Here is a 12,052-nt window from a genome sequence, read left to right on the forward strand (position 1 = left end):
TGTGAGATTTTATTTTTTGACACAAGTTAGTGGAATATGAGACTTTGTAAGAAAAAAAAAATAATAATTCCGCTAACTTGGGCCAAAAAAATGTCTGAATGGAGCCTTACAGAGGGGTGATCAATGACAGGGGGGGTGATCAATGACAGGGGGGGTGATCAATGACAGGGGGGTGATCAGGGAGTCTATATGGGGTGATAACCACAGTCATTGATCACGCCCGTGTAAGGCTTCATTCAGACGTCCGTATGCGTTTTGCGGATCCGATCCATCTATCAGTGCATCCGTAAAAATCATGCGGACATCTGAATGGAGCTTTACAGGGGGGTAATCAATGACAGGGGGGTGATCAGGGAGTCTATATGGGGTGATCACCACAGTCATTGATCATGCCCCTGTAAGGCTTCATTCAGACGTCCGGATGCGTTTTGCGGATCCGATCCATCTATCAGTGGATCCGTAAAAATCATGCGGACGTCTGAATGGAGCTTTACAGGGGGGTAATCAATGACAGGGGGGTAATCAATGACAGGGGGGTGATCAGGGAGTCTATATGGGGTGATCACCACAGTCATTGATCACGCCCCTGTAAGGCTTCATTCAGACGTCCGGATGCGTTTTGCGGATCCGATCCATCTATCAGTGCATCCGTAAAAATCATGCGGACATCTGAATGGAGCTTTACAGGGGGGTAATCAATGACAGGGGGGTGATCACCACAGTCATTGATCATGCCCCTGTAAGGCTTCATTCAGACGTCCGGATGCGTTTTGCGGATCCGATCCATCTATCAGTGCATCCGTAAAAATCATGCGGACATCTGAATGGAGCTTTACAGGGGGGTAATCAATGACAGGGGGGTGATCACCACAGTCATTGATCATGCCCCTGTAAGGCTTCATTCAGACGTCCGGATGCGTTTTGCGGATCCGATCCATCTATCAGTGCATCCGTAAAAATCATGCGGACATCTGAATGGAGCTTTACAGGGGGGTAATCAATGACAGGGGGGTGATCACCACAGTCATTGATCATGCCCCTGTAAGGCTTCATTCAGACGTCCGTATGCGTTTTGCGGATCCGATCCATCTATCAGTGCATCCGTAAAAATCATGCGGACATCTGAATGGAGCTTTACAGGGGGGTGATCAATGACAGGGGGGTGATCAGGGAGTCTATATGGGGTGATCACCACAATCATTGATCATGCCCCTGTAAGGCTTCATTCAGACGTCCGGATGCGTTTTGCGGATCCGATCCATCTATCAGTGCATCCGTAAAAATCATGCGGACATCTGAATGGAGCTTTACAGGGGGGTGATCAGGGAGTCTATATGGGGTGATCACCACAGTCATTGATCACGCCCCTGTAAGGCTTCATTCAGACGTCCGGATGCGTTTTGCGGATCCGATCCATCTATCAGTGGATCCGTAAAAATCATGCGGACGTCTGAATGGAGCTTTACAGGGGGGTGATCAATGACAGGGGGGTGATCAATGACAGGGGGGTGATCAGGGAGTCTATATGGGGTGATCAGGGGTGATCAGGGGCTAATAAGGGGTTAATAAGTGACGGGGGGGGGTGTAGTGTAGTGTAGTGGTGCTTGGTGCTACTTTACTGAGCTACCTGTGTCCTCTGGTGGTCGATCCAAACAAAGGGGACCACCAGAGGACCAGGTAGCAGGTATATTAGACGCTGTTATCAAAACAGCGTCTAATATACCTGTTAGGGGTTAAAAAAAACACATCTCCAGCCTGCCAGCGAACGATCGCCGCTGGCAGGCTGGAGATCAACTCTCTTACCTTCCGTTCCTGTGAGCGCGCGCGCCTGTGTGCGCGCGTTCACAGGAAATCTCGGCTCACGCGAGATGACGCCTATTGGCGTTAGCGTAGCCTGGGGGAGCCGCCGCAATGACGCCTTTCGGCGTTACAGTTGCGGGAAGTGGTTAAAGCAATCAAATAAAAGTTATGTTTTAACATAAGGGTCAGAAGCAGGTTTTTTTTTAGCCTCTGTCTTGGCTATTACTTTTTCCATTCAAAAAGCTCCACATGGAGCTCCCACCCAGCAGTAGATAGAAGCCTGCAGGACACTTCACCTTGTCACATCACCTGGGCACATGGTGATGGCTCCATTCCTATGCTGTCCCTGGCACTTCCTCAGCAGCAGGGGTGGCGCGCTTCCTGTTTTCATAATAACTGATAAGGAAGGCTTTTGAATATCGCCGCGGTTAGGGTTCCCCCCTACATAAGTGCGCATGCGCTGCCTCCCGGGAGTGTTACTGCTAATCTGTGCGCTCGCCGAGTCAGAGGGCGTGAGCCTCCGACTTGTCCTTAATTCTGATTGGGTGCTTGCACTGGCACACACCCCCGGGGCGGAGCTTTTGTGATATCTACCCGGCGTGTGTTTGGCCTCGTGCGGCCATCACAGCGCCGGAGCCTGTGCACACAACAGTACAGGGCATTTTTCCTCACAGGCTATTATAATTGTAACAAGCTCCTGATGACACGTGGCGAATTGTGTCATGTAGAAACGCGCTGAGCCAGTGTTTAATCCTGTAGGACATGGTTCTTTAGGCAGGGTGTGAGAGTGAATGGGCCGCTTACCTCAAAAAATATATCTTCCTGGCAAATAGTGTAGATGTGGTCTGAGCCATACAGTCCCACAGCGCTAATGCAGGAGTGTGAATGGTGATAAGATGCTCGTTATTGTCAGGTTACAGTGACAGACAGAGGATCGCTGCTGTCATACCCTAGCCAACTAAAAAGTCAGGACCGTATCCTCATCCCTGATCTTGCACATAAATAGCAGCACATTGCTACCAAGCACAGGGTTTTTTCCAGGTCTCATCAGGTGTAGCTGGCTATAGGGTTATCCCTCTCTACACTGGATGAGTCTGGTTGCCTGATATTCATAGTAAATTATATACAATACCCCCTCCATGTATTTCTACCCACAGTGACTCCACATGTTCATGTCCCTCATATCTTACCAGAGTGAGGGCTTTAGACAGGACTTTACATAAAGGCAGACCCCTCCCCCTCTCCGGTTTTGGTGATCCTTTATAAACAGACTGTAACCTTGTACATTAACTGCCCAGTCATAGCCATCATCCAGCCATGTCTCAGTTATTCCCACTATGTCATAGTCCTTCTCACACATCACTAATTCCAGTTCCCCAGTTTTATTAGTCAGGCTTCTGGCATTAGTATACATACAATTAAGAGGTTTTGTATATTTTTTACCCTACACCTTTCCTTCTGAACTGTTCTGGTCCCTCCTTCCATTCCTCCCTTAGTTCCATTACCTTACCCCCGGTCTCTATCTGCACTATCTTCCCCTTCTATAGTGTAATTACCCTTCCCAGTCCCTAGTTTAAACACTCCTCCAACCTTCTAGCCATCTTCTCCCCCAACACAGCTGCCCCTTCCCCATTGAGGTGCAGCCCGTCCCTACGATAGAGCCTGTAGCTGACAGAGAAGTTGGCCCAGTTCTCCGGGAACCCAAACCCCTCCTTCCTACACCAGTTCTTGAGCCACTTGTTTACCTCCCTAATCTCCCGCTGCCTTTCTTGTGTTGCTTGTGGTATAGGTAGTACATCATCGCTAAGCTAATCGCTGTCCTTAGCGTTAGACTGTTGAGGGCAGCGATTGCCTGCAGCAGTCACATGCTATATGCTGGCATGTCACCACTGCTACTTGAAAACAAGCAATGGCAGGAGGACCAACTCTGCCAAGAACAGCACTGCATATATTTTATTGTATGCTATTGCAAGACTTGTAATTAGCCTCTCTTTGTTCCTAAAGTCTTCTTCACCCTTGGGTGCTGCCACAAAATTTTCATTCGCAGGTATTTGTGCAGCCAACATTTTGCATTTGAATCATGTCACAACCCACTGGAGGAAATTACTTCTTTATGTGAAACTTTGCCAATTCTGAGCAGTGTTTTTTCCCTACATTTACCTGCTAGATCTTCATGCCCTCTGTGACCATATAACATATAATTACTTGAGCTTTACAATGTTTTGTCTGCTATGAGCTACAAACTGTGTCTGCAGTTCAGTACTTCCTTTGCTGATATCAGCATAAAACTACACATCCCATCATGCCCTAGGAGCTGGAGCATGCCCAGTTTCTTTCCTGTTGGTTTCTACACAGGTCAGCTGATAGGAGCGTGACTACAACTCTGCTGAAACAAGACTTTAGTGCATTTCATCTGTTACAGGCAAAGCACCATGGCTTCTAGTGGACCAGAACCAAGCCTACGCTATCACAACAAAGTTGTCATTGTCACTGGAGGTACAAAAGGCATTGGAGAGGCAACTGTCAGGGTGTTTGGTAAGAATTTACTGGTTGTTTATGCAAAAAAGCTAAAACTGGGGCAGATTTACTGATCCTGTCTAATTTTTAGAAGGTTTTATCACACTGGCTGATGCTGGATGATATACGCTCCTTTAGACTGTCTAGTTTAAGTTTATACTATTAGGCCCCTTTCACATGGGCGAGTTTTCCGCGCGGGTGCAATGCGTGAGTTGAACGCATTGCACCCGCACTGAATCAGGACCCATTCATTTCTATGGGGCTGTTCACATGAGCGGTGATTTTCACGCATCACCTATGCGTTGCGTGAAAATCGCAGTAAGCTCGATTTTGTGCGTTTTTCATGCAACGCAGGTCCCATAAAAGTGAATGGGGCTGCGTGAAAATCGCAAGCATGTGCGGATGCGGTGCGATTTTCACGTGCGGTTGCTAGGAGACGATCGGGATGGAGACCCGATCATTATTATTTTCCCTTATAACATGGTTATAAGGGAAAATAATAGCATTCTGAATACAGAATGATTAGTAAAATAGCGCTGGAGGGGTTAAAAAAATTAAATAAAAATGTAACTCACCTTAATCCACTTGATCGCGCAGCCTGGCTTCTCTTCTGACTTTTCTTATCAGGAGTAGTGAGAATATGAAGTTTCCAGATTCTGCTCTTGCACGTGTCTGATTAGTATAGCTCCATAAAAGGTATGCCTGTTTATGCAGTTCATGCAGTTTAACACGGTCAAAGGTTCTGACAGAATCCCTTTAAAGTATGTATTTTTTCTGACATATTTCAAGCCCTATAGGGAAACCTTCCGAATTCATAATAATAAGCGGCCACCAAACTAGTACTGCTTATCTCAGGGAAACAGGATAGAAGTGTTGAAATTGTACTTTTCCTCACACACCAATTGAAGCTGTGACAGATTATTATCTGATGTACAGGTGAAACTCTAAAAATTTTAATATCGTGCAAAAGTTCATTTATTTCAGTAATACAAATTAAAAGGAATTGCATTAATGCAGCTTAAAATTAGTATATTGTGAAAAGGTTCAATATTCTGGACTCAAAGTGTCACACTCTAGTCAGCTAATTAATCCATACCCCCTGAGCAAAGGGTATCTCAAAATTGTGACTTTGGGGTTTCATAAGCTATAAGACATAATCATCCAAATTATAACTAAGGCTACTTTCACACTAGCGTTCGGAGCGGATCCGTCTGATGTTTCATCAGACGGATCCGCTCCGATAATGCAGACGTTCGCATCCGTTCAGAACGGATGCGTCTGCATTAAAACTTAGAAAATTTTCTAAGTGTGAAAGTTGTCTGAGCGGATCCGTTCAGACTTTACATTGAAAGTCAATGGGGAACGGATCCGCTTGAAGATTGAGCCATATGGTGTCATCTTCAAGCGGATCCGTCCCCATTGACTTACATTGTAAGTGTGGACGGATCCGCTCGCCTCCGCACGGCCAGGCGGACACCCGAACGCTGCAAGCAGCGTTCAGGTGTCCGCTCACTGAGCGGAGCGGAGGCTGAACGCTGGCAGGCGGATGCATTCTCAGTGGATCCGCCTCCATTGAGAATGCATCAGGGCCAGACGGATGCGTTCGGGGCCGCTCGTGAGCCCCTTCAAACGGAGAGCACGAGCGGAGCCCCGAACGCTAGTGTGAAAGTAGCCTAATAAAGGCTTGAAATATCTCATATGTTTCACCTTTTAACCACCTCTGGACCGCCTAACGCAGGATCGCGTTCCGGAGGTGGCAGCGCTGCGCACAGTCACGCATATACGCGTCATCTCGCGAGACGCGAGATTTCCTGTGAACGCGCGCACACAGGCGCGCGCGCTCACAGGAACGGAAGGTAAGAGAGTTGATCTCCAGCCTGCCAGCGGCGATCGTTCGCTGGCAGGCTGGAGATGTGTTTTTTTTAACCCCTAACAGGTATATTAGACGCTGTTTTGATAACAGCGTCTAATATACCTGCTACCTGGTCCTCTGGTGGTCCCCTTTGTTTGGATCGACCACCAGAGGACACAGGTAGCTCAGTAAAGTAGCACCAAGCACCACTACACTACACTACACCCCCCCCCCCATCACTTATTAACCCCTTATTAGCCCCTGATCACCCCTAATCACCCCTGATCACCCCATATAGACTCCCTGATCACCCCCCTGTCATTGATTACCCCCCTGTCATTGATCAACCCCCTGTAAAGCTCCATTCAGACGTCCGCATGATTTTTACGGATCCACTGATAGATGGATCGGATCCGCAAAACGCATCCGGACGTCTGAATGAAGCCTTACAGGGGCATGATCAATGACTGTGGTGATCACCCCATATAGACTCCCTGATCACCCCCCTGTCATTGATTACCCCCCTGTCATTGATTACCCCCCTGTAAAGCTCCATTCAGATGTCCGCATGATTTTTACGGATGCACTGATACATGGATCGGATCCGCAAAACGCATCCGGTCGTCTGAATGAAGCCTTACAGGGGCATGATCAATGACTGTGGTGATCACCCCCCTGTCATTGATTACCCCCCTGTAAAGCTCCATTCAGATGTCCGCATGATTTTTACGGATGCACTGATAGATGGATCGGATCCGCAAAACGCATCCGGACGTCTGAATGAAGCCTTACAGGGGCATGATCAATGACTGTGGTGATCACCCCATATAGACTCCCTGATCACCCCCCTGTCATTGATTACCCCCCTGTCATTGATTACCCCCCTGTAAAGCTCCATTCAGATGTCCGCATGATTTTTACGGATGCACTGATAGATGGATCGGATCCGCAAAACGCATCCGGACGTCTGAATGAAGCCTTACAGGGGCATGATCAATGACTGTGGTTATCACCCCATATAGACTCCCTGATCACCCCCCTGTAAAGCTCCATTCAGATGTCCGCATGATTTTTACGGATGCACTGATACATGGATCGGATCCGCAAAACGCATCCGGTCGTCTGAATGAAGCCTTACAGGGGCATGATCAATGACTGTGGTGATCACCCCCCTGTCATTGATTACCCCCCTGTAAAGCTCCATTCAGATGTCCGCATGATTTTTACGGATGCACTGATAGATGGATCCGATCCGCAAAACGCATCCGGACGTCTGAATGAAGCCTTACAGGGGCATGATCAATGACTGTGGTGATCACCCCATATAGACTCCCTGATCACCCCCCTGTCATTGATCACCCCCCTGTCATTGATTACCCCCCTGTAAAGCTCCATTCAGATGTCCGCATGATTTTTACGGATGCACTGATAGATGGATCCGATCCGCAAAACGCATCCGGACGTCTGAATGAAGCCTTACAGGGGCATGATCAATGACTGTGGTGATCACCCCATATAGACTCCCTGATCACCCCCCTGTCATTGATTACCCCCCTGTAAAGCTCCATTCAGATGTCCGCATGATTTTTACGGATGCACTGATAGATGGATCGGATCCGCAAAACGCATCCGGACGTCTGAATGAAGCCTTACACGGGCGTGATCAATGACTGTGGTTATCACCCCATATAGACTCCCTGATCACCCCCCTGTCATTGATCACCCCCCTGTCATTGATCACCCCCCTGTCATTGATCACCCCCCTGTCATTGATCACCCCCCTGTCATTGATCACCCCCCTGTCATTTATCACCCCCCTGTCATTTAGCACCCCTCTGTAAGGCTCCATTCAGATATTTTTTTGGCCCAAGTTAGCAGAATTTTATTTTTTTTTTCTTACAAAGTCTCATATTCCACTAACTTGTGTCAAAAAATAAAATCTCACATGAACTCACCATACCCCTCACGGAATCCAAATGCGTAAAATTTTTTAGACATTTATATTCCAGACTTCTTCTCACGCTTTAGGGCCCCTAGAATGCCAGGGCAGTATAAATACCCCACATGTGACCCCATTTCGGAAAGAAGACACCCCCAGGTATTCCGTGAGGGGCATATTGAGTCCATGAAAGATTGAAATTTTTGTCCCAAGTTAGCGGAACGGGAGACTTTGTGAGAAAAAAATTAAAAATATCAATTTCCGCTAACTTGTGCCAAAAAAAAAAAATTTCTATGAACTCGCCATGCCCCTCATTGAATACCTTGGGGTGTCTTCTTTCCAAAATGGGGTCACATGTGGGGTATTTATACTGCCCTGGCATTCTAGGGGCCCCAAAGCGTGAGAAGAAGTCTGGTATCCAAATGTCTAAAAATGCCCTCCTAAAAGGAATTTGGGCACCTTTGCGCATCTAGGCTGCAAAAAAGTGTCACACATCTGGTATCGCCGTACTCAGGAGAAGTTGGGGAATGTGTTTTGGGGTGTCATTTTACATATACCCATGCTGGGTGAGAGAAATATCTTGGTCAAATGCCAACTTTGTATAAAAAAATGGGAAAAGTTGTCTTTTGCCAAGATATTTCTCTCACCCAGCATGGGTATATGTAAAATGACACCCCAAAACACATTCCCCAACTTCTCCTGAATACGGCGATACCACATGTGTGACACTTTTTTGCAGCCTAGGTGGGCAAAGGGGCCCATATTCCAAAGAGCACCTTTAGGATTTCACAGGTCATTTACCTACTTACCACACATTAGGGCCCCTGGAAAATGCCAGGGCAGTATAACTACCCCACAAGTGACCCCATTTTGGAAAGAAGACACCCCAAGGTATTCTGTGAGGGGCATGGCGAGTTCCTAGAATTTTTTATTTTTTGTCACAAGTTAGTGGAAAATGCTTATTTTTTTTTTTTTTTTTCATACAAAGTCTCATATTCCACTAACTTGTGACAAAAAATAAAAACTTCCATGAACTCACTTTGCCCATCAGCGAATACCTTGGGGTCTCTTCTTTCCAAAATGGGGTCACTTGTGGGGTAGTTATACTGCCCTGGCATTCTAGGGGCCCAAATGTGTGGTAAGGAGTTTGAAATCAAATTCTGTAAAAAATGACCTGTGAAATCCGAAAGGTGCTCTTTTGAATATGGGCCCCTTTGCCCACCTCGGCTGCAAAAAAGTGTCACACATCTGGTATCTCCGTAATCGGGAGAAGTTGGGGAATGTGTTTTGGGGTGTCATTTTACATATACCCATGCTGGGTGAGAGAAATATCTTGGCAAAAGACAACTTTTCCCATTTTTTTATACAAAGTTGGCATTTGACCAAGATATTTATCTCACCCAGCATGGGTATATGTAAAAAGACACCCCAAAACACATTCCTCAACTTCTCCTGAATACGGGGATACCAGATGTGTGACACTTTTTTGCAGCCTAGGTGGGCAAAGGGGCCCACATTCCAAAGAGCACCTTTCGGATTTCACAGGTCATTTACCTACTTACCACACATTTGGGCCCCTAGAATGCCAGGGCAGTATAACTACCACACAAGTGACCCCATTTTGGAAAGAAGAGACCCCAAGGTATTCGCTGATGGGCATAGTGAGTTCATGGAAGTTTTTATTTTTTGTCACAAGTTTGTGGAATATGAGACTTTGTATGAAAAAAAAAAAAAAAAAAAAAAATCATCATTTTCCACTAACTTGTGACAAAAAATAAAAAATTCTAGGAACTCGCCATGCCCCTCACGGAATACCTTGGGGTGTCTTCTTTCCAAAATGGGGTCACTTGTGGGGTAGTTATACTGCCCTGGTATTCTAGGGGCCCAAATGTGTGGTAAGGAGTTTGAAATCAAATTCAGGAAAAAATGACCAGTGAAATCCGAAAGGTGCTCTTTGGAATGTGGGCCCCTTTGCCCACCTAGGCTGCAAAAAAGTGTCACACATCTGGTATCCCCGTATTCAGGAGAAGTTGAGGAATGTGTTTTGGGGTGTCTTTTTACATATACCCATGCTGGGTGAGATAAATATCTTGGTCAAATGCCAACTTTGTATAAAAAAATGGGAAAAGTTGTCTTTTGCCAAGATATTTCTCTCACCCAGCATGGGTATATATAAAATGACACCCCAAAACACATTCCCCACCTTCTCCTGAGTACGGAGATACCAGATGTGTGACACTTTTTTGCAGCCTAGGTGGGCAAAGGGGCCCATATTCCAAAGAGCACCTTTCGGATTTCACAGGTCATTTTTTACAGAATTTGATTTCAAACTCCTTACCACACATTTGGGCCCCTAGAATGCCAGGGCAGTATAACTACCCCACAAGTGACCCCATTTTGGAAAGAAGAGACCCCAAGGTATTCGCTGATGGGCATAGTGAGTTCATAGAAGTTTTTATTTTTTGTCACAAGTTAGTGGAATATGAGACTTTGTAAGGAAAAAAAAAAAAAAAAAAAAAAATCATCATTTTCCGCTAACTTGTGACAAAAAATAAAAAGTTCTATGAACTCACTATGCCCATCAGCGAATACCTTAGGGTGTGTACTTTCAGAAATGGGGTCATTTGTGGGGTGTTTGTACTGTCTGGGCATTGTAGAACCTCAGGAAACATGACAGGTGCTCAGAAAGTCAGAGCTGCTTCAAAAAGCGGAAATTCACATTTTTGTACCATAGTTTGTAAACGCTATAACTTTTACCCAAACCATTTTTTTTTTACCCAAACATTTTTTTTTTATCAAAGACATGTAGAACTATAAATTTAGAGCAAAATTTCTATATGGATGTCGTTTTTTTTTGCAAAATTTTACAACTGAAAGTGAAAAATGTCATTTTTTTGCAAAAAAATCGTTAAATTTCGATTAATAACAAAAAAAGTAAAAATGTCAGCAGCAATGAAATACCACCAAATGAAAGCTCTATTAGTGAGAAGAAAAGGAGGTAAAATTCATTTGGGTGGTAAGTTGCATGACCGAGCAATAAACGGTGAAAGTAGTGTAGGTCAGAAGTGTAAAAAGTGGCCTGGTCTTTCAGGGTGTTTAAGCACTGGGGGCTGAGGTGGTTAAGTTGGATTATTGAAATAAATGAACTTTTCACGATATTCTAATTTTTCAAGTTTCACCTGTAGAAGGAAGCATTCTGCATTGTCTTTCATTTTATTTTATACCACACCCACCAAACTACTACTACAAAAAAAATTAAAAAAATTTGCTCTATTAAAGGGAACCTGTCACCATAAAAAAGCTGTGTAATCTGCAGTCAGCATAGAACAGGATGAGCTGAGCAGACCGGTATACACTTTTATCGGAAAATACTCAGAATAAGTTTTATTTCATTCCTTTAAATTCCTGCTCATTCTGGGCTTTGAAGTCCGAGAGATCATCCTATCAGTGATTGACAGCTATATGTGTATACACAGTCATACAGGGAAGGCTGTCACTCACTGATAGGACCGCCGCCTTGACCTCAAAGCAGCTCAGACAACATGTTCAATGTGACAGGTTCACTTTAAGAGTCCAAAACACTATAGTTATGTCCATTCTTCCGTTTGGCAATAAGGACCTACGGGTGAATAATGCTGTCAGTAAGGTACCATGTAATATTCTAACCCAATAGTCTCATTGGTACAACGTGCGCTAAACTAATCCTAAACTCAGGATTATAGTAAATTCTCAGTTATAGTAAATCCATAGTCAAGTTCATATTTTTACTAGTTAATTCAATTAATATTATTTAAGTTCATGTCAACTAGCAATCAATTCCCATCAGACACATATGATCATGGAGATATGTAATTCTTTATTTGGAGGAAGTGAAAGTTTTGTACAGTTCCATTTTTAGTAGACCTCAATAGGTTATGATAAGCTGTACTACTGCCTCCTATTGT

General features: G+C 45.0%; 1 protein-coding gene across 2 annotated transcripts in view; it reads left to right on the forward strand.

Annotated features, from left to right (window-relative positions):
• The first annotated feature begins 4,156 nt into the window (after nt 1-4,156).
• The window catches only part of HSD17B14 (hydroxysteroid 17-beta dehydrogenase 14), a 75,474-nt gene continuing 67,578 nt past the window's right edge, over nt 4,157-12,052 (forward strand). For both annotated transcript variants that reach the window (XM_040435034.1, XM_040435042.1), the window contains exon 1: nt 4,157-4,335. In XM_040435034.1, coding sequence (XP_040290968.1) covers nt 4,233-4,335 — 103 coding nt within the window. In that variant the 5' untranslated portion in view covers nt 4,157-4,232. The remainder of the gene's footprint in view (nt 4,336-12,052) is intronic.

Source organism: Bufo bufo, chromosome 1 (assembly GCF_905171765.1).
Source record: "Bufo bufo chromosome 1, aBufBuf1.1, whole genome shotgun sequence".
Classification (NCBI taxonomy): Eukaryota; Metazoa; Chordata; class Amphibia; order Anura; family Bufonidae; genus Bufo; species Bufo bufo.